General features: G+C 33.7%; 1 protein-coding gene across 1 annotated transcript; it reads right to left on the bottom strand.

The window, feature by feature from the left end:
• Window positions 1-4837: 4837 nt before the first annotated feature.
• Window positions 4838-9786, bottom strand: LOC145006637 (uncharacterized). Its single transcript, XM_078965718.1, has 3 exons — window positions 9685-9786; window positions 5855-6571; window positions 4838-4873 (listed from the first exon to the last, which is right to left on the bottom strand). The coding sequence occupies exons 1-3, from the start codon at window positions 9784-9786 to the stop codon at window positions 4838-4840; spliced, it is 855 nt and encodes a 284-aa protein (XP_078821844.1).
• Window positions 9787-24265: the final 14479 nt, after the last annotated feature.

A 24265-nucleotide genomic window follows, 5' to 3' on the forward strand; every position in this document is an offset into this window, starting at 1 on the left:
GGGAAGGGCAATTGATTTGTTAATCAACTTCAGATTCGGTATGAGTAGTTTCGCATGGGATCGATCAGTAGAGGATGGAGCTTTGGATGGTCGTCAAGGTGTTGTTTTCAGCCATGTACGATTCCTTTGTACTTCAAACTGTGAGTTGGAGTACTTCAAGGGTTCGAGTTGTGTGGGTAGAAGATCAGTGGTCGTTGTAGGGCATCATGAGATTTTGTGATAGTGTATCGAGGTATCTAAGTATGATGCCCTAAATCATTAGATTACTATAAGACTTGGGTTGGTCAGACAATGAGTGAAACATCAAGCGGCTATATTTCCAGTTTTGAGACCCTCAATTAATTTTCGCTAGATGGGGATTACCCAAGGGTGTGACTGTACTAAGGAAAATTTCTTTCTTACGAGAACTTTCGTCAAGAGTAGTGATACATAATTTGGGAAGGTGTGTGCACCTAACTATGTTGGACCGCTAAATATTAGATAGTGAACTCAGTGGCGTGACAACTTGATGATGAGATTGTGGGGTGATAAGTGAGTAAGCGGATCCGGGTATGAGTAATCACTTAGGACTGTTAGTGAAAAACATGGGGTGAGCCCATGGCAAGTAAGAGTAACGAATGACTGCGGGGAGTCGTAGCATACATGAGTCAGAGTGAGAGAATATTATACGACTATGGGGAGTCGTAGCATACATGAGTCAGAGTGAGAGAATATTATAAGACTACGGGGAGCCGTAGCATACATGAGTTAGAGAGAGTATCGCATGACTACGGGGAGCCGTAGCATACATGAGTCAAAGAGAGAGAATTGTATGACTACGTGGATTCGTAGCATATATGAGTCCGAGTGAGAGAATATTATAAGATTACGAGGATCCATAGTATACATGATTCAGATAGAGAGAATATCGTAAGACTACAGAGAGTCGTAGCATACCTAAGTCAGATAGAGAGTATTGTAAGACTGTGGGGAGCAGTAGAATTCACGAGGCAATGAGAGAGTGTCATAAGGACTGCGGGGAGCCGTAACACTTGTTAGCCAGTGAGAAAGTGTTGTAAAACTGCAGGGAGCCATAGCCTTTATTAGTTAGGGGTGACGTAGAGGGGTTCTTAGGCCTGGGTAGCCTTGCCAAATAAGTCTGTGGGAACATGGTGGCCGGAACAGGGGCGAGACTGGGGTCTCTGTGATGGTAGGAGACCGTGTTATCCTGATTAAGGGATAATCTATCGCAAATCGGAAGGATCGAGTTGTAATGCATGTGTAGATTCATGAAGCATGGTTCATGAGTTGAGTAATAGATTGGATATGAGTGGTTCCAATTCCGTGTCGACCAGACTCTTGTGTTGAGTTTTGGCTCTATCTATATGGAGGATGGGCAAGTTGAGATCCCGAAGTTTTCGGATGGATTTCTATGTAAGAGAGGATGTTTCCCATCTGATGTTTTGGACCTGGGTGGATCGGTTCGTTGGTTTGAGGAGAACCACGACTCGCATGAAGTAGAAAGTGGTAGATGACAGAGGTCGGAGGTGAGGTACACCTTTAATCCAGTTGTAGTAATCGCTTAAGGCAAGGCGAACTTGGTGATTGTGAGTCTAGTGTGATTGGTTGAGACAACTTTGTTGGATTGGACGGATATCCTAGGGTAGCCCTGAAACTTCAACTTTTAGGTCGGGAGCTGATCTGGTATTTAGAGAGGGAAGGGAGATTTGAATGGAAGATGAGGCTTACGGTTATGGATATCAGAGGATTTTTCCGACAGAGCATGATCATTCCTCTATTCTCTGAAGGTAGAGTATTGAGATTCATTCTTCCTATTGGTTTTGATTGCAGTGCTGACGGTTGGTCCTTAGCGAGATGTGACCCATCCATTCCTTTTGAGTTATGGTCTAGATCGACTGGTTTGTGTGACAGGAGTAATTAGCATCCAATTATGGTTAGGGACTTGTCTTATCAGTTGTAATGAGATAATCAGAGTTTGAAGTGTTTTATCGGTCCGTGAATCGACGAGCAATTGGCATAATGATATCCCACATGGCGGTCTGTCAGGGAGATAGCCCACTATAGTTTCCGAGATCGAGAGACACATAGCTGATACCAACACGGAAAAATAGGATTTTTCCCTCTTCGGGCGGAGGGTTCCTGTTTGGGTACGGATTGCCTTAGGAGGGGGGATCGTTGTATGTTACGAGATTTTCCGGTTGAGCTTCTCAGATCGTTGTTCCAATCTATGTGTCGATAAAGATCGATTTCGAGGGAGAAATCTAATTTAAGTAGGGAGAATTGTAACATCCCAAGACCAAGTATATCTCAAATAGCTCTTACTTTATTGAAGCTGTCAAGTTTGGCCTTTAATTGAGAAAAGGTGGTAGCTGAGTACTTATGGGGTACGCGTGTGTACACTCAGCGTACTCATCTGCGTGATTTGGAAGCGTAAGCCATATATTAGGTTGGGCGTACCAGAGGGTACGCTGGGCGTACTAGGCTCAGAGTGAAAACCCTAACTGTGTGGTGTGCCCCTATTTAAGGAACATGATGGCCTCATTTCCAGCCACCACTTCCATTCATCAACTCCCCTCAAAACCCTAATTTATGTTTCTTAGCTTGAGTTGCCATTTGGAGATTTTGAGTGATCTTTGTGGGATTCTTTGGGTGAAGAAGGAGCTTTAAAGGGAGTAGAGTTAGAGTCCAAGCTTTCGATCTGAGTTTCTTTGTGGTTGGTGCATCATTTGGAGGTATAAAGCTCAAAGCTTTCTTATTCTTTTGATTTGTGCATATTGTGGTTCATTTTAGTGTTTATATCCCAAAGCTTGAAGCTTTATGAGTTTTTTGAACTCTAAAGCCTAATACTTGTCCCTTTAAGTGTCTCTAGTGGAGTGGACTCATAAAAATGGTATCTTGGACGTTAAGAACTACCCATGCATGATATATGATAATTTTTGTGAGTAAGAAGTGAGAGTTTATGAGTTTTGGACTTTCTCAACCATGCAAAGGCTTAAAGTCACAAACTTTATGGAATATTAGCCTTTAGTGAGTCCAAATCTAAGATTATAACTATGGTCTTAATGGGTTAAGACCAGGAGAATGGGATAAGCAAGTATGGGAGGTACGTTGGGCGTACTCCCAGATACACACAGGGTAGTGATGAAATTTCCCGACGCATGCATGGTGAAGTAGTACGCCCGACGTACGTGCTTGGGTTGACTTTTATTGAATTTTAGGGATTGGTCAAAGTGTGGACTTTAGAGGCTTTGGGAGGGTAAAATGGTCTTTTATCCTTCTGAGAATTTGTGGTGGATTAACCTAACATCCTTGGGGGTTGTTTAGTAATTAGAGTTAATTACGATATATGATAGGAGGAGGCTAGACCGGTGATTCGAGTACGAGACATACTTACTTTACTTATAAGGTGAGTCTTCTCACTATACATACCTGAGTGGTACTACTAAGTGACCGGAGGGTCTTAATTGAGTTATGTGATATTATTCATTTTATCTTTGTGATATATGATATATTATTTTGTGTATTCTGAGATCGAACTGGAGTGTCCAACCCGAGCTGTGAGACCGGAGGGTCCGACTCGCGCTGTGAGACTAGAGGGTCCTCACTGAGACACACGACCGGAGGGTCAATACCGAGCCGTGAGACCGGAGGGTCCATGTTGAGTTATAGCAATGAGAAGCTTATTATTTGTGTATGTGGTATTTTGGGGACCTCACTAAGCTTCGTGCTTACCATGTTGTGTGATATGTGTTTCAGGTACTTTTCAGGATCGCAGGAAGGTACCGGCTTGATTGTACACACCAGTTAGAGATCAAGATTTTGAGGATTCTGGGATTTTATCTAACATTGTTGACTTGTGTTTTGACAACTTATACATTTTGTGATTCTTGAGAAATATGATACTGAGTTAATGTGATTTTAAAAATGAAAATTTTATTTGAAAATTTACAATGTTACAAGGGTACCGCAATAGCGCACCTTGCACTAAGATGGCACAACTTGCATGATGATGGACCATCTTGTGCAAGGATCACACAACATCCTTCAAGCATGGCGCAACATCTTCCACTTTGGCGCAACACCTTCCATGAATGGCGCAACATGTATCATGAGTGGCAATGGTATACATGTTGCTTCATTCCACTCCCAAGTACTCCAAGTTGTTCCAAGTTGCTCCAAATGGTGAAACTATGTATCAAGTTTCTCCATTCCACTCCTACACTACAAACAAAATGACATTTAGTGGTATAGAAAAAATGTCACTAAAAACAAAAAAAAAAAAAAAAAAAAAAATGCCACTAAAGACCCCTGTAGCAGTCAGCAGCACAAAAAAAAAGTATCACTAAAAACACTACCACTAAAAGCCTTTAGTGACACTTTTTGGTTGTGTCGTTGCAACATTTTAGGCTTTAGTGACACTATTTTGTTATGCCACTACAACAACTTTTGGGTTTTAGTAGCACTTTTTTATATCACTATATATTTACTAAAATAAATATCATTTTTCTTCTTTTGGGGCATATATTTTTCCCAAAAAAAATTATGTTTAAAAATAGATCTAATTTCTTTTTAATTTAAACAAATTATAAAATAATGAAAAGACAATTAACATAATAAACGATAAAACACAGTATCAATACTTATAGTAAAACTGAACTTGAACTTATATAACAACATAAAGATAAATGCCAATTAACATGCATGGGAAGAATAGGTAACTAGGGATATACATATCGAATATAATACTATCTATCACCTTTCTAATGATAACATTAAAAAGTAACAAGCAGGTTCACAATGCCTTTGAAAATGCTTTCTCATGCCACATTATATATAACTAACAAAGCTCTGTAAAGGTAAGGAAAGAGACCACCTGCAACAAGAGATAGTATAAATGTATAATCTTAAATTTTGAATTAAAAGAATGATAAAAAAAATAAAAAAAGATAATCTTGTAAAGGATTACCTTAACTTGAGATAGCCCACACCATATGTTAGAAATTGAGACTAGGAAAATTGACTTTCATTAAACGTCTGATCATGATGATAAAACAAAGGAGATAATAGTTTAGTGTTATTTTTTTTTTTTTGAACCTTTTAAGATATGAAATTGTGCACATGATTAAATACTTCCATATAAAAATATGATTCATGATCTTGACCACCAAACTTTTTATTTATTTTTTATTTAGAATTATATTTTTTTAATTATAAAAATTATTGATATAATAGTTATTTCTTTACCACTACTAATTTAAAGGGTAAATGGTCATTTATTTTATCTTAGATGGTGTGTTCGGTCAAATTAATTGGGTTTAAGGTAATGTAGAAAACTAACCCCTTATAGATAGAGATGTATAAACCTTAGATGCAAAGATTCTTGAATCACAATAGTAACCAATGAAGAAGAAAATGAACAAGATTTTCCTTTAAAGCATTTTTTCCTTTGCTCAACTAGGTGACTAATGAGATGGAAAAGAACAATCATAAATGCAACATAATAAAAGAGATCATTATAATATAGAAAAGAAAAAAAATTAAACATATATCATAATATTTACTCGATCAGTGGTATTCACAGAAAACAATACATTATCATTGCATCTAGTGTTTAATATAGCATCCAAGATTTCTTTTTTTTTTTTTTGGAACCGGCAAATAATATATTAGAAAAGAGGTCAAAATAGCAAGAAACTATAGGCCAAAAGTACAAACTGCAGATAAGAAATATTTACATACAATAGGAAGGACTAGAGCACCAGTCAATCCATTTATAAGAACAATTAACTCTCCTATGTTTAATCCATGAAAACACCATGGATTGAATGTTCCCCGCCAGTTGGTTGGGTGATACCTGAATCTTATTAAAGATAAAATTGCACCTTGCTCTCCAGATTAGCCATGCAGTACCATAGCAAATGCTAATTAGGTCCCTCCTCTTCTTTAAGCATCTTCCCCATGTAGAGCAGAACCTCACCACGTCACTTATATTCCCAAATTGAGGATGAGGAATGCCAAACCACCTTAACATCTCCTCCCACACCTTTGCTGCCATCGGGCACTTGATCAAAGCATGATCAGTATCTTCTCTTTCTAGATCACAATAGCTGCACATAACTGAGTTGAAGTTGATTCCTCTCTTTTGGAGAGCACACGCAGTTGGGATACCATTTAAGACCGCCCTCCAAACGAAACACCGTACCTTAGTTGGGACCTCCGGAATCCAATCGATCTTCCCTCCTTCATTACTCAAGCCCACCGTATCTATCAGTTCCCTTACCACATTGACATGGTAAACCCCATCCCCCGAGATGCTACATACCCACCTGTCTGGTTGGGAGTTTGGTAGGAATGATTCCACTTTGAGAGCCAATTCAGCAAATTCACATGCTTGAGAACTAGAGGATGGACTCGATTTCCATTCCCATGTTATTCCCCCGGTGTTTATCCTGTCCCTTATTTTGCACTTTTTAGTTTTCTCTAGCTTGTACAATTCTGGGAACATTGACTTTAAATTTTCGTTGTCCAGCCATTTATCTAACCAAAACAACGTGCAGTCACCATTACCCACCTGTTTTTTTGAGACAATAATCAAATTACATAGATACATGTAATCAAACACTTACAGTGCATCAAAAGCTTGATGAGTGGTGAGAGAGGAGTAGTATGAAGGAGTGAAACCTTCCTTGTTCTTGATCTTTAGTGAAACTCGAACCGTCGTTAGCAACTTCGAATCAGATATACCCAGTTGTGTTTCCTGCTCAGGTTCGTTAATCGTGGCCCAAAACAAATATCGATTGAGAAAAATATGGATCTCTTTCGCATGTTTTACATTGGAAACCCCCTAACAATATCACATCCATATTCCCTGCCAATCTCTCTTGTTCATTACGATCTCAAAAAACTAAACTAACTAGGGCAAGCAAAGAAATGAAAGTTGAGGTGGGAACTTTGATTAAAATCTTAAATTTTAGAGGTAGGCGGAAAGCTTTTAATTTTAGGAATAAGAAGCCGTAAATGAAAATCAAAATTTTGCCTAAAGCCTTTTATTTTGGGAATAAGAAGCAGTAAATGAAATTTAGAATCTTTTCATACCAAAAGGAAAATAATGCCACTAAAAATCTAATATAGTGTAGTTAAAAGATTGTGCCACTAAAAACTTGTGCCACTAAATGTAATTTAGTTTGTAGTGCCAAGTGCTCTAAGTTGCCCCAAGTTGGACAAGACTTCATACTCCAACACTTTATGTTTTAAAGACCTAAAAAGATTGTTTAATCTGTGAACGTTAACATAACAAAGACTAGCATTAGGTGTGGTTGACACTTGTGTGTTGTGGGGTTAAATCCGATCAACAACCGAATTTCATGTCATGTAAATATAGTTTTGTTTTGATCGTAGATGTGTATAAGTAGGTTTGAAAGTTAAGCCCGAATGATATCTAGTTTATTGCGTGTACATGACAATGTATTGATGAGGTCATGTTGGGAGATGGCAATATAGCCACACGGTAGAATAGCTTTGCTCCCACAAAAATAAATTTGTTAATTTGGAGGGTGTTGCTTAACAGAGTCCCTACTAAACTAGGAGGCTAGAATGGGGAATATTCCTTCAATGTTATGTCTGTAGCGAATAAGTTAATCACTTGTTCTTGGAGTGAGACCTTGCAAAGCAAGTGTGGCGTAGGGTGTCAAGGTGGAATAAAACATTTGTTCGTGTTTATTTACTCTTTGGAAGACTTGTTGAACTAGATGGATAATATCTCTGTGGCTCGAATGAAATGGAGTTGTGGATGTTAGTGTTAATTTGTCGCATCTATATTCCCGAAAATTTTCATATTTGAAAGAATTGTATGTCTTCTTTTATGATTGGTTTTACAACAGGAACATGAAAATGAATGTTGTTTAATTCTGTGGTTGAGAAACACAGATCATAAACGTTTCCTTATAATTTGTTCATTTGCTAATATACAAATTGATAATACCCAACTGTTCAAAAGAAAAATATACAAATCTTCAATATTATGATATATCTTTTTAAACTGTTGTCCGTATGTGGTAGCTAAAGTTAAAATAATATCAAGTTCATATGTCATTTCCATTTATTTGTCCACTATTTATTGTTCTAACATTATTAATTGATCTTTATTAGTAATTGATCAACATATAAGGATATTTTTCATCATAAGATTCCATATATAGTATTATTAATTCTCTCTCTCACACATATATATATATATATATATATATATATATATATATATATATATATATATATATATATATATATATATATATATATAAAAGGTTATAACACGTGTGCAACACGGTTGATACGTGATAGAGTAAAACAATTCTAAAATTTAACCTATAAAAAATAATACATTCACAAATAGCTATTTTAATTGAACTTTGACGATTTAATTCTTTTTACTCATTTATAGTATTTAGTTGATAATATCTAATTTTTGTAAACTAATCATTTCAAATTTTTAAATATTACCAAGCTATTATCCTAAACGTATGTTGCTATTTAAAAAAATATTAAAAGAATAATACTTTAAAAAAAAAATAGATTATAACATTGTACTTTCAAATAGATTATAGCATATTACATTCGTCTCTTCCTATTACAATGTTATAATGAAAAAAACAAAAAATTCAGGAAAACAACAAAACAATTTCTAAAATGATTTTTTTAACTCTTTATTCACATCTTATTCACATTAGTCATCTTACTGTTTGTTGACCCTCTTAAGGCTTCCATGAGTTCATCGCCCTAAGTATGTTGCCTTGATATTCTAAAACTTTGTAATCAAATTAATAATATTAATATAAAAAATAAGATGAAAATTTAAAATAAAATATAAAAAAAAATAAATAAATAAATAAATAAATAAAAACTTGAAATTATTAGAGGTTACTGTTGGTAATTAATAAGGAAACAAAATACTATCATTAGGTAACTAATAAGGAAGCAAAATACTATCATTAGCAATAATTTATTACATGATAACATCTCACTCATAGCTTTTTCCATTACTTATAATATACAAAAAAAACACACTTACAACTTACTTTCAACATTAATTGATTTAACCACTTAACTATTTTTTGTAATGATTTTAACCAATACAATTTTATATTTTTTTTGTTTATTATAAAAATCATTTTTCCCAGTGACCCAATTTTGAAAAAGCAAAACATATTGCGACCATTTTACTGATGGAAAAAACTATTGTTTCTTTTACATCTCTAATATGATTACTTTAAATAAACAATAGTAATATCACAACAAAAAGCCATATGTAGGTTGTCCGATAAAATAATCACATTAAATTATAAAAAGTTATCTAACTTTTCCATGCAAATTCAACCTACAAAACAACAAACCAAGCATTTCTCTCTACTTATTAGTTTTTCCTTCAACTCATAGAGAAAAAAAATGTTTTATATAAACACTTTTTATGCTAATATTTGCAAAAATCGTACTTTTAAAATATTCAAGAAACATAGGTATTGCATCTATAAAACTACGATGAAATCACTACCAGATCATCAATTAGCATAAATGGGAAAAACAATCTGACCATTGTTTTTTTCGGTTGATATTGATGGTGTCAGGTGACTCTGCATACGATATTTAGATCAAATCAGCTCTAAATTTCTCTTTTTCATCAGAATTTACAGTTTTTGCAACATTATTTATGTTCTTTGAGCTTTTGGTGACGGCTATTGAAGATATTTTTGTCTCTTGTAGAGTATAAGATAGAGCGGTTAATAACTCCATTGTCAGATCCTCATAAATGTACTTCCAAATTCTCTCTTAGCCATATAACAACAAATCCTACACAAAATGATTCGTCCAAAATCAAAACAACTAAAAGTTTTGTATAACCCTAAAAACAAAATGAAACTACATTGTTATTTCTTTTATAAACCAAAAAAAAATAATAATAAATAAATAACATATTTTCCAGAACAATATTAGATATTTCAACTATATAAAAGGTTACCAAATTTGACGCTAAAAAATTAACTTTCGTTAAAAGTTAAAGATTTCAACTTGACTACGATACTTCTTTTTCCTTCCTTTTCAAATACAAAGAAACTACAACATTTAAGGCGATATGATTCACATCTATTTCTCTATAATGATAACAAATTCTTATTTCCAAAGTATTGAATCTTTCATCTGATTTAAAATTAGTGAAAACCAAAAAATATCAAAGTAAAATTATTAACGGAAGGGATAGATTATTAAGCAAATCTTTTATAGACGACAACTAAGATTGGTATTTCTTGCAATTTTTTAGAAAGGAAGGTTTCAAAATATCAAATTAGAACAGTTATAAAGTTATGTATGCATCCTTTTTTTTTTTTTTTTTTTTTTTGTTATTTAATTATAGGATATAAAATCCCTTTTTAAAAGTAAAAAGATTAATGTACTTATGCATTAACCTAACAAATTAACTAAATATCTATTTTGCACATTTGTCATGCCATACCATTTTGAAAATATAATTGTTATATATAAAGCATATAGTACAAATCAATAAATTGGAAAATAAAGTGTCAATGAAATAATAACGATATGTTTAATAGTAAATCGAATTAATATGCTCTCCATTTTAAATACTTACAATGCTTAGTTAAAACATGGGATGTTTGACAGAAGTTTATTTCTAATGTATAATTTTGTATTCACAAATCGAATATAATAATAGAATAAAAGTGTAAATATAATCCCTAATCACCTGACATTTTTATATGTTGTAATCTTATGGACAAACTTCAACTTTAAACTTATCACTCCATTATGGGATTTCATATAACTTTAAAATAAATAACCTGATAAAACATTGATTCATTTGCATCTATATCCTGTTGGTGATTTGTTATCATCAATGTTATTTAAGTGTAATGGGATTACTTTATTGACTAAAAATGATCTTGATAAATATTAAACAAGTAAGGAAGGTGTGGAGTACACACTTGTTTAAGTTTGATCAAGTATCAAAGTACACTGTCATTTAAGGTCGAAACCCCTGAACGAACGGGGGTCCGGGGGCAGCGCCCCTGGGAGCGGGGTCCAAGGGGCGGCAGCCCCTGGCGGGGTCCAAGGGGCAGAGCCCCTGGCTGGGATCGAGCTGTTATATGACTTTGCATTAATCCTTATACCAAACCCGGATTTATAACAGTTTTGACTGTTGAGAAAACTGTTATATGACAGTTTTGACAGTTTTTCAGACAAGGAATGTATATAACCAATTTTAGTCAGTTTTCTGGTACTCACGAAAATTACACCATCTCATTCTCTCTTTCTTTCTCTTTGATTTTATCTGAGTCTTATCCAATTGAGGATTTGGGAGTACCACCCAAATACTTCGATTTGAAAGTGATTATCACGATTCTCAGATTTCCAAGTGCCACTAAACCATATTTCTAACATATCCCCGCCAACACTTTCTAATTACCATCGATATGGATGTGAACCACAAAGACATTTGATGTAGATAACTCCAATGGAAATAAATTTTCATTTACAACAATTTTGACCTACTAGTTTCTAAAGATACACAAGAAAGGAAATTAGTATTGGCACTAAATTAAAAAGCATAAAAACAAGTATCTTAAACCAAATACACACATATATGGCATTCATTCATGTACAAAGTGTCACATCATTGGCGTACTTGAAACTATTGCTCAATAAGACATGATAAAAACATCATAACTCAAAGTTAACACAACTTACAAAGTTAAAGCAATACCTTAGTGATGAAGATTATTGCAACATATCTAAAAAAAAGGGTTTTGACCTTTCTTTTCCTCTTTGTGGATCTATCACCCCCTTATAATTTTGTTTCCGCTTAAAGCCCAAATTTATTAAACCTAGAGGACAACAAATCAATAACAAAAATAAATTGAGCCAAAATGAGGACTAAGAAAATGAAACCAGTAATAATGGTTTCAAGGGTATCGAAGGTGTCTGATAGAGTTGGTGAAGGTGGTGGTAGGTAGCGACGTTGATGGTGACAGTTGGTGCATGAAATATAGATGAAGATAAAAGATCGAACAACCTTACCATCAGTAGGTTATAGCTCTGCTTTTTTAGGGTTAGGTTCAAGAAGACTTGCAAGCAGCCGATGATGGTGTTCTCGACAGTAGACGACGATGACATAGGGGTGGCGAAAACACAGATAGAGAGCGAAGAACAAGCATCATCATTCTCCTTAAATTGAAAACACATGTGTTGCTTTCGCCTCAAATTGAAATGGAAATATGAGGCTAAATTAGAAATTAGTAAATTAGTCATAAATTTATACATAAACTGGGGAGATATTCAGGGGAACAGTTTAGAGAAATCAAAAGAGCTAGATATATGGATTAAGTGGGAAAAAAATTGATAAGATATTTGTAGAGGTAATGAGCAGGAAAGCAAAATTATGGTGAACAAAAGGTGGACATGTGGCACAAAGAAAGTGTTAGAGTGGCAAATGAGAAATATGTGGCTGAGGTTGAATGTCAAGATCTTTATTTTTATTTTTCCCAATATCAATGGAACTGTCCCCTATATATAAGGGTGCAAACGAGTCAAGCTACTCGCGATCTACGTGGTAAAAGCTCGATTCGATATCTGTTTTTTTTATCGAGCCTGAACCGAACCCGATCCTAATTTTAAGCTTGTTTATTAAACGAGCTCGAGCTCGAGCCTGTGTAACAAACACCAATTATGCTCGCGAACCTAAATGAGCCTATATAAAAATATAGTATATATTTTATTTTTATATTTCATATATTAAAATAGATATTTGGAAAACTAATTAGTTATTGAATTAGGTTTTGGGTATGACCGTATGAGGGAGTTTCTTCGCACTTTCACCATTTCAAATCAAAAGAAAAATGAGCCGCCACTCCTCACGTCCCTCTCGGGTTCTGATGTCGATGTGATTCAATTATATTTGAAATTTCGGCGATTCAAATCGGTGGCGAGCCAGCGACCATGCACCACGAAGACCACAAGACGACGATCTCCATCAACGTATGCCCTTATGCCCTCCATTCGTGCCCTGTTGTATGACATCGAGCACCATCACTCCACCGGTCCATCAAACTAACCACCGACAACTCATCTTCACTGTCATCTTTAGCACCAATCACATCCATCATCTTCTGATGTAAGTTACTTCCGTTGTTCACTCATATGTTTTTCTTATGCTAAGTCTTATCATTGATCAGACTTTTTGCTGCACATCAATTTTGTTTTTCTTTATCAGTATGACATCTGTTTGTTTTTTCTGTTCAGTCAAAGATAGCTTCTGTGATATATGGGATTGTTGTCAATCCCTATTTTCTATATTTTTTATTATTCGTCTCCTGGGATATATATAAACAGTGAATAATATGAGTTATCAAACCTTTCAATGCATGTATGTAGAAATAGTTATCTACTCAATTGAAATGAGCATTAGAAGGAAGGGATGTTTCGAAGGGTGGTTACCCTCTTATGTGTCATTGATCTTCAATTTCCCCTTATTATCAACAACCCTTTTCGATCCTCAAATCATTTTTCCTATATACATACATAGTGGATTACAGATATCATACGCTTGATCTATAGTCTATGTGATTTGGATCAACGTCTGTTTCTTCATGCTTCTTTTTTATTTTCTTAAAATGATAAAAATAGTTATCTATGTAATTGAAAAAATTCACATATATTTTTTTTTCTGCTCAGTCAAAGATAGCTTCTGGGATATACAGGATTGTTGTCAATCTCTATTTTTCTATTTTTTGATTGTTTGTCTCCTGGGATATATTAACTTGGTTTGATTGAAATAATACTTTTCATTGTTAAGTCTAGATTCTTAGGAGATTGTGTTGTGGTTTCATATCTTTCTACTTATTGGAATTATGAATTCTAGTTTTAAGTTTGCATATTTATTGTTTTGCTAAAGATAACTCATATTATTCATTGTTTATTAATTAAAGATCCTTATCAGGAAAATTTATTCTTTAATGCTGATCAATTGAGAATGCTTATTAAATGTACATATTTTGACAAACTTTCTTTCATAAACCATGATGCTGATATTATGGATGGTGATGTGAGTTCAGATCCAATGGAAGCGATTGAGAATATGGATCAATATGCTCATATAAATGTAGATGTTGATGAACAACCAACTCCTCCAAATCATATTCCAAGTCTAAATGCAGAAATCCACACAGGAGAAGAGGAAATAGTAATGAAACGAAAATGAAAAAAAAAAAAAAAAAAAAAAAAAAAAAAAAAAAAAAAACATCAAAGGCATGGGATGGTTTCACTGCAGTGAGTCTATCTAATGGTACCAAAAAAGCTTAGTGTAATTATTGTAAAACAAATTTAACAAATGGTGATAGCGGGACTACATCAACTTAAAAAAGGCACTTGCTTCCTTCATTGCTTAGGCCTGATGCAAAGTATAATAGTAACAAATTAAGAGAAGAAATATCTACTTGGTTGTTACATACTGAACAACCTTTTTTTGTTGTGGATGATGATTTATTCGTGCATATGATGAAGACAGCTACTCCATAATTTGAGAAAACAATCAGGACTTCAACCAAAGCAGATTGTTTTAAGATATATGAGGATGAGAAAAAAAAAAACAATGAAAGCTCTTATAAAAGCAGCCTCAAAAATCATTTTGACCATTGATTGTTGGAAGTCATCTCATCAGAAGATTAAGTAAATGGTTATCACAGGGCACTTTATTGATCATAATTAAAGGTTTGATTTATTTTTCTATTTTTTAATAAGGCATGTCCATTTTATTTAATATATTCATGTTGGCATCTGGACATGCTTTTGTAGATTGCAATAACATATCTTGAGTTTTGTACATGTTCCTCCTCCTCGTACCGAACATGATATTGTTGATGGTATTTATAAATATTTGAACCATTGGGAAATTGAGGACAATATATTCACAATATTTGTAGACAATGCTGCAATGACAGGGCGTTGAGAAGACTAAAAGAAATTTTTTCTAGAGTGAGAAAACTCACGTGTGGTGGGAGGTTGTTTCATGTTAGATGTTTTGCACACATTTTGAATCTTCTTGTGAAAGATGGTCTTGTTATGATTGATTCTGTTATCGAGGAAGTTCATGAGGGTATCAAATATATTAACAATTTTTAGGCGAGACTTCAAACATTTTCAAAAATTGCACATCAACTACAAATACAAGATAGAAAGTTATTGCTTGATGTTCCAACACGATGGAATTCAACCTATGATATGTTGTCGGTTGCATTAAAATTTTAAGATGTTTTCCCAAGGTATACATTAGATTTTAATAAAAATAGTTTTGAATGTCATGGTGTTCAGATTTTTCAAATATTGCACATCACTAAGTTTTTGTGATTATCATAGATTTGCGGAGTATGAGTTGCATTTCCATCACCTACCTAATGATTAGGAGTCAGGGCATGTGGAGAGTGTATGTGAAATCTTGAAGGTTTTCAAAATGCATATTACCTTTATTTAAGTGTTGTTTTAAATATTTTATCATGCCTAATACTAAAGCAACTTATTTTCAGGTATGCACAAATGTCATTTTTGGAAGTGATTATCCAACATTCAATCTGTATTTGATTGAGGTGTTCAGAATAAAAGAAACTTTGGATAAAGGTGCTCTATCAATAAATGATTTCATTAGGACTATGCTGACTAAGATGAAGGAGATGTTTGAAAAATATTAGGGAGAGTGTCATCTTGACATGGCTATAGCTTCAGTGTTAGATCTAAGATTCAAAATAAAGTTAGTAGAATTTAGTTTCCCAACCATATACTCCAATACTGAAAAGAACATTGAAAAAGTGAAGAAAGCACTTTATGAAATGTATGAGGAGTATTTGGAAATACATGATGCATCATTCTGAGAAGCTGCAATCCATGAAAATGGATGTAGAGGAAATGAAGTGTCAAAAAGAACATCACTCGAGTCAGGATAGGAGGCTTTTGGGGAGTTTATAGAAAATACATATTTGGAGAGACCAGAAAAGTCAAAATTAGATATGTATTTGGAAGAAGGTGCTTATAATGAATAGGGACAAAAAGGAATGGATTCCTTCAAGGCTTTGGAAGAAGGTGTTCAGAAACTGAAGTACAATGTTTTATCAAAGATGGCTATGGATGTGCTTGCGATCCTGATTTCTACCGTTGCATCTGAGGAACATTTAGTGTTGGGGTAGACTTATTGATCCATACCGATCTTCATTGACACCTAGCACTGTTCAAAAGTTGATTTGTGGAGGATATTGGATTAGACATCGTTATTGAATCAAGAAAAATTGAATGTACATTTGATAAACTTAAAACACATGAACTAACAATTGATTATTTAAATTTATTAATATTTGATTGTGTTTGAGGGTTCTTTTTACAGAAGGAGAAAATGCCGATTGAGGTTTTATTACCTACAGGGACAAGTAATACTTAAAGGTGTAAGCCATTTTAATCTACTTGTAATCTTGTTGTTTTAATTACATTATATTGTCCATCTCATAAAATGTTTTAATTTGCAGATTTTGTTGGATTGAATTTGCTTCAAGGAAGATTGGCTTTTGCTTTTTTATAATATGTTATGTTAATATATAATCCTTAATTTATAGAACAATAGAATCACCTTTTAACCATTAGATAAATTTATGACCAAAAAGGTATGATGGTCAAATAACTATTTTGGTTTAAAATAAATTAATAGTTTATTAATGATGTTCCTAAATTATAGAATATATTTAAAATCAAGCCTAATAAAATAGGAATAAATGTTCATAGGTGAATCTTAGATGAACATTAGGAAATATATGAACATTCTTAAATGTTCATCACTCATTTTTTTTTAAACAACGAACTGTCCTACTTCTAATTTAACCCTAAACACCACCTCTCATTTGAAAGAGTCACTCATTACCGTTATGCCAAATTTTATGATCAAATATGAGTACATGTTCTTAAGTGAACATGTATCAACATTTTATAACCATCACAAATGAATATTTATTCATAAATAAATATTTGTTCCAAAACCCAAAAAATAATCATATTCATAGATGTTTATAGGTGAACATTTATTTAAAAAAAATAATAATAACCTAGATTTTCCTAACTAAACATTAATACAAAAAGCCCATGTGTTTGTGTTCATATGGTCATATGTTCATGCATGTTCCTAAACATTTATTTAAAAAAAAAAAATTTTAAAAAAATAAGAAAAAAATAAAAAACCCTCGGATTTGTCTATGTTCATAAATGGACATTTATACAAAAACAATAAATGTAACTGAAAGTAAAGAACAACTGAGAATCCGGCTTGCAACCGAACAATAAACAAATCTAACTTTCAACCGAGAAAGTTCCACCAAGTTCTAATTTTTGCTTATTGACAACCATTTGAGATTCCTACACAAATGATATAATAAATAATGTATAACAATGTTCTAAGAAAATATATATACAAGATGAAAAAATGATCGAATAATCATAACCAAGATGCTAATTTGATTTTAACTAGAAGGTTGCCCATGCTTTGCATGGGGCGGAGGGGTCATTGTTCGATTTATTGATTTAGAAAAGTACATAGTTCATTATATTGCATACTTTCATGGTTACAGTTTCCACAGTAGACATTCAAAATACAACACAAACATTGGTTTTTAAATGAGCTCCATTGAGGTGAGCAGGCTTTGGATGAGGCCCAAGTTCGATAATCTGTAGTTTTTGATGATTTTTTTGGAGATTAATTTGATTAGTGACAGTGGGTGTCATGCTATCTTGTTCAGTGTCTGCTCTTATTGCGCTATTAGTTTTATTTGGATGCAACATAAAATTACAGCTAAATAGTTGGTTAATTATATAGATCATGTTGTTCATGTTGTTGAATCCATATACCTAAGAATCATTATGGAGTGATATTAGTAATAATATATGATCCTATAGGGTCACACCTAGCCCTGTCAAAAATACCCGTTACCCGAATTACCCACCCGATTTTTTCAGGTATCGGGTTAAATTTTTCGGGTAAGTGGGTTACCCGAATTTTTTTCGGGTCGCGTAAAGGGTAAGTTTTTTGGGTTCCGGGTATACCCAATTACCCGAAATATATATAACATATAATGTCCCTTTATGAGTTTATCTGTCCCTCCCAATTCTCAAATCCAAATTTCCCTCGTTGAGGTTCGTTCTATTTTCCACACATCAAAAAACCCTCGTACCTCTTCCGCTCTTCGTTGGTATTCGTCACAAATGGATAATTATATTGAAGTAGAAGATGAAATGATTGAAGTTGACAACCCAACCAATGATCAAGTTCCATAAGAAAAAGAGAAAAAAAAAATAAAGAATTCAACCCAAGATCGAAAGTTTGGAAAGAATAATTGATATCTCAAATATTATTGAGTAAAAAATATCAATGTTCAAAGTTTAGCACGACATACTTATTTCATTACATTTATTTTTAGGTGCCATTAAAAAAAATTAAAAATCGGGTAATACCCGAATTACCCATACCCGACCCATTATCCGAATTATCCATACCCGAATTTAATTTGGGTAGGGTAACGGGTAAATTTTGTTATATGAAAAACCCGAATTACCCGAAACCCGAATTTTGTATATTTATTATTAATGTGATTATTAATAAATAATATTAATTCTTGTATTTTAATTAGAGAATAATTATTGTTTTATAAAAATAATAATTATAAGAAAGTATAACTAATTATTATTTCATATCGTATGAATTAATAAGTTATGCTCAATATTTTGGACTAGTTGGATTTTTTTGTCTTTTACTTAAAGACAAAGTTTATATTTTATAAAATTGAAGTTTATAAAAAATAAAGAAACCATCCTCTTAGGAAATGTATATATATATATATATATATATATATATATATATATATATATATATATATATATATATATATATATATATATATAAATAATACTATGGAGGTTGGTTGTCAACCTCCATGCCTTGCCCATGCTTCTTGAAAATAGGAGATTTTAGTTTATATTATCTTAATGTAAACCCTTACCTTCCATGGTCTATATAAGAGATGCATTAGGCTTGGATTTTGGACAAGTGAAACACTCTCTTCTTCTCCCTTTCTTCTAACCAAAATCGGAAGTAGCATGAAGCAACTTCTCTTGGTTTACTTTTGAATATTATTCAAGTCTTTGGTGGTTCAAAGTGCTTCTCCTTTAGTGCTTATTTGAGTTAAGCACTTAAAGGCTTAAGAAGTACTTTATACAAGAAGGAACTAGCATTCCAAGTGCCTTAATCTTGATGGTGGATACTTCATCATATTCTTTGATCTTTACATCTTCATCAACACCCCAAAACCAAGTGGGTTCAAAGGCTTTAAAGGTTATCTCTAAAATATCTTATGGTTGTTTTTATTTCATTCTAAACTCTAAAAATAGATCCATGATGGTTTGGTTTTGTTATGAACTAAAAATAAACTTGTTATTTTTAAAGTCTTTCGTTGCCGGTTTTTGTGAAAAACAAACTTATATTTCGTATCAAAACCCAACAGATAGTGTTATGCGTGTTGACCATAGGGTGTAATCATGTCGATCTAGCTCGTGAGATACTTGATAGCGACTCGTAAAATACTTTGAATCAAATTGGTTCAATTTAAGTGGAGTTTGAGCTAGAGCTAATCGAGTATATTATCAATTTGAGCTAGAGTATTGAAATATTTTGCTCATGAAGTTCGTGAGCTTAATTGAGCTTACTTATTATATACTTTTACCCTTTATTTTATTCGTATTTTGTATAATCAAGTCAGGTCGAGCTGAGTCATATTTTTATTTCGATTTTATGTAATTTTATATTTTTAATAACTAATAGATTTGATTCGAGTCGATCTTGTAAGTGCCCCTTTATTGAGTTTGGTCTCGAGTTTGAAATTGGGGCTCAAGTCAAGTTTCGAGCTCAACTTATTTTTTCGGGTTCAGTTTTGAGCTTGTTAGTACTCGATTAGGCTCGATTACATGTCTAGTTGCAAAATCAATGTTTTTGAAACGACATCATTCAAGATGGTTCCCATTTGGTAAATAAGATCATGGATTGATATAAGAAATGACAAAAGAATATGCTATTGTTGAAGTTTAATTTTTCAAATGAGTATGATTCTTTGACTTGGAACTATTTCTTTCAGATTATGCAATTCCTGGTCTATAGTGAAAAGTGGATTGCTTAGATAAAGCTTTTTATTTTTTGCTAGGGCCTTGATTCTCATCAATGGGAGCCCGTTGAAATAAGTTGAGCTTCAAAGGGTACTACTTTAAGGAAATCATTTCTCCCTTTTTCATTTTGTTCCTTCCATGGAAGGCTTTCATGTGGCTATTGAAGACATGACTTTATTTTGGGGAGCCAATGTAGGAAAGGGTAATTTGTATATTTCCCTTTTTATATAGATGACATTTTATTGATGTGGGAATGGTCAAACAAAAAACATCATGTTTCTATTTTGTTTTGTGTTTGAGGATGAATCTTTTAAAATCGAACTTGTATTAGGTAGGAATGGAGCACAGTGAGGTTAGATTGTATGTTGAACTACATTTTACTCTCAAGACAAAATATTCTTTAACTTACTTAGGTATTCTTGTTGGATCAAATATGGAGTTCAAGGTTTTCAAGTGGTAGTTGACAGGTTCTTAAAGAAAACATAAAATTGGAAAGTTAATATGATTTCGATAGGTGGGAGATACATGATCTTTTATTTGTACTTAGTTCTCTCGGGATTTGGTATATGTCATTGTCTTTATCGTAGTTCAAGTCAAAAAGAGGTTGGATGCAATCATATCAACATTTTTTGGGTGGTAAAGGTAATGTTCATAAAATCCATTCGGTAAGTTGCGACTTGGTAATTGCTTCTAAAGATAAAGGTGGATCGGTATTGAAATCCTTGAAGGTCTTAATTATTCCATTCGCCATAAATAGAGGTGGAGACTTGTAAAAGAGAGAAAAAAAAACGCATTGTGGGTTAAAGTCATTAAAGTGACATAAGGAAATCATGATAGGAAAAAGAGAGGACACTTTGTTTTAAAGAGATGTTTGGGTGGGGAATAACCCTTTATGTGTGTGATTTCCGGATTTTTTGTTCAATAGAAATAACGATTTTGTGATAAAAGACATTGGAACATGGAATGGTGGGTATGGGATTGGCGCAAAGATTTTAGGTTCGGTATGGAACATGATCAGCTTGAAGGAATTAGAATTTTAATGACTGTGTTTTCAGCTTTATTCTCAACAAGATAGTTGGTTTAGGGACTTGAATGATGATAGACAATTCACATTCAAGGAGACTAAAAATCATTTAAAAGAGTTCTTTTTATACGGATGGAATGGGAAACGAGGTGGAATAAATTTGTTCCATGAAAGGTGAACATCTTCTTCTTGCAACTTTGTCTATACCGAATGCTTCTTAGATTAAATTTGGTATCCAAGGTTATTGATGCTCGGGTCGAATCCTTACTACACTTATTTAATGAGTTTGAGTTAGCTATGAGGACTTAGAGTGCATTGCCTCATTGGTTGGAGATGGATATTCCAAGGCATGTGGAAGTCACAACTATTATGAAGTGGGTTGATTTGTTACATGTGTCTCTGAACAAGAATGGTGTGATTGCAACTATCGCCATGATCACTTGCTAGGTCATTAGGCATATTTCCAAAACGGCATAGTGTTTAATGTTAATTATCAACAACGATAGTTTATTTTTTATTCGATAGTTGAGTATTCTTTTACATGGTACACAAACACGAATTGTTAGGTCTATGTTAAATGGGTTACTTGGCTTAAAATCTATTTAAAATACTTGTAATTCTTTATTAGCTCCTTATTAGTTTTTTGTTTAATTTTCATCTTTTAGGTTTTGAAAAAACAAGTCTTCGAGAAGTGTTTGTATGCCATATTTACTTTCATTGATGGGAATTCTTTCTCCATACATATAATAAAATAGATACGAAGGACAGGTGGACAACAAGTTGTGTCGCTAACCTTTTTTGGATAGTAAAACTAATTATTTTAAAAACTACGTTGATAAAATTAGGATCATAACATTAATAACCATGATCTAATTTAGGAGAAATTAGTGTAACACTCCATTTTTGTCTTGTTGTATAAATAACTAGTTTTGTAAATAGACGTTCTTGATAGAAGAAGACTATTTAAGACTTGACAAAAGTCATAGTAATCGTAAAAGTGAGAGCGTGAATATAGAGAAAGTTAAAATCTGACTTCATAAGAGGAAGTTAAGATTTTTAGAAGTTGCAGCGCATCAATGTGCGATACAGAGATCAAAATAAAAATCGTTTGATTGATTAGTTGAAATAATGTAAACGAGAGTTGAAGATCTCGTAGATACAATTTTGTCGATATAGAAACAGTCGAGAACGGATATCGTATGAGAGAGTTATAATTTTTTATATGGACTTTAATAGTCTAATCCTATAAAAATAAACTAAGAATTAGCCGACGGAGTCTAAATGAAACTTGTAGATGTTGTCGAAAGTTACGTGTGAATATAAATAACATAAAAAATGAAGCTCGTATAAAGAAGTTATGGAATTTACAAGATTTGCGTTCTACGCCATGCACACAAAGGCACGACACACACTTCTATAAGGGGGCCATGTTGAACCAGTATGAGAATGCCACGTGTCACAAGGTGAGAGAAACATCGTGTCAGAAGGGCGCGGTGCACACCTCAAGAAGCACGACACAGAAACCCAAAATTCAGCCTATGAAAGCGGAGCATCCCCTCATTCATTCCAAACATTTTCCCTTCCTTCCTCTGGTGAAAACTAGTTCGTAGTTGGAAATTTACTTAGATTTTAAGGTATTCGAATGAGCTTCCGGACTCTCTGAGAGCCCGATAAGTGGAAGCTCTCGAGTTAGAGTTCTGTGTAACGCCCGTAGATCCGAGCTAGTCAATTTAGAGGTAATAGGGGTCGAAAATGACTTTTCGACAAAAGATTATTTAGAATAAATAATCTTAACCAAGTAGTATAATATGTCATCTGTACATATAAAGAGCGTCGAAATCCGAGTTATAACGGAGAAGTTATGACCCGTCGAAGTTTCACGGCAGAACCAGCACAGCACCGGGAAGCGTAATTAGTGATTTTACGATGGAGGACTTTTTAGCCTTAGTGATCTAAACGAAAGTCGTAGAATATGTTAAACCGAGAAAATACATAAAAAGAACGCCCAAATCTGACTGCGTATGAAGAAGTTATGATTTTTCTAAGATTCGGCTTAGCAGTACACGGCCGGAAACTCGAATTTTAGTTCGAGCGGTTTTTGGCTTACGTGACTTAAATGAGAGTTGAAGATCTCATTAATGAGAACTTAGCAGTAAAAAGACAGACGAAAACAGAGTCCGTATGAAGGAGTTACGAAATTTTCGCGGTCATTTAACAGTCTAAACGCCTAGTAGTGTTAAATTTAAGATCGGTAAAGAATTAGCCGACAGAGTCAAAATGAAAGTTGTAGATATTATTTTTACCCACGCGTGGATATAAATAACGTCAAAAATGGAGGTCGTATGTGAAAGTTACAGATTTTAGAAGTCAGAAGTGTGATGTGCGAAAATGGGTGAAGTGGCACAATCTTGGCCATTGCTTTCTCCCCAAGTCTTGCCACTAGATTGTGACATGTGGCACCAAGTTCATCCATTTTCACCCTATAAATAGAACCTATCCCACCCTCATTTTCTTCACACCTTTCTCATTCTTTCTTCTCTTTATTCTCTCTTTAGAACCTCTCTCTAGCCCCGAAACCCCCCGAAAAGCCTAGGGAACCTCCCTAGTACGAGGTGGAAGCCCCTGAGTGCTCGATAGCTCCGAGAAGAAGAGCTTTTCCGCATGGGAATGCTGCTCCAAGCAAAGCCTGGTTTTCTATAAAACCCATTGTAAGTGAGCTACGCCTACACTATTTTTAATATAGTTTTTATTTAATTATATTAACGTTATTAAGAATATATAATAAGTAATTGGGCTATTATTATGGGTTATATAAGTATTATTTAACGGTTATATAATAGTAATAATAGCTAGACTATTAATTAGTCTCGGTGAATAATAGACTAAACTCTACTGGTAATAATACTAGGTTTCGTCGAAGGAAATCATTTTTTTTTCCAAGAAGTGAAGCGCTGTCTGAGTTCGGAATCACCACCTTTTGAAGTGAGTGCATAGTTACTT

Source organism: Lactuca saligna, chromosome 1 (genome assembly GCF_052625555.1).
Source record: "Lactuca saligna cultivar CGN05327 chromosome 1, ASM5262555v1, whole genome shotgun sequence".
NCBI lineage: Eukaryota > Viridiplantae > Streptophyta > Magnoliopsida > Asterales > Asteraceae > Lactuca > Lactuca saligna.

What these genes read in the sequence shown, in the direction of transcription:
- LOC145006637 (XM_078965718.1), bottom strand. Translation starts at nt 9,786, where the DNA reads ATGGAGTTATTAACCGCTCTATCTTATACTCTACAAGAGACAAAAATA. An exon ending in TAAATAATGTTGCAAAAACT is followed by an intron (nt 6,572 to 9,684) that starts GTAAATTCTGAT and finishes TCAAAAAAACAG; the next exon opens with GTGGGTAATGGTGACTGCAC. An exon ending in TTATCTTTAATAAGATTCAG is followed by an intron (nt 4,874 to 5,854) that starts GTATCACCCAAC and finishes CTCTTGTTGCAG; the next exon opens with GTGGTCTCTTTCCTTACCTT.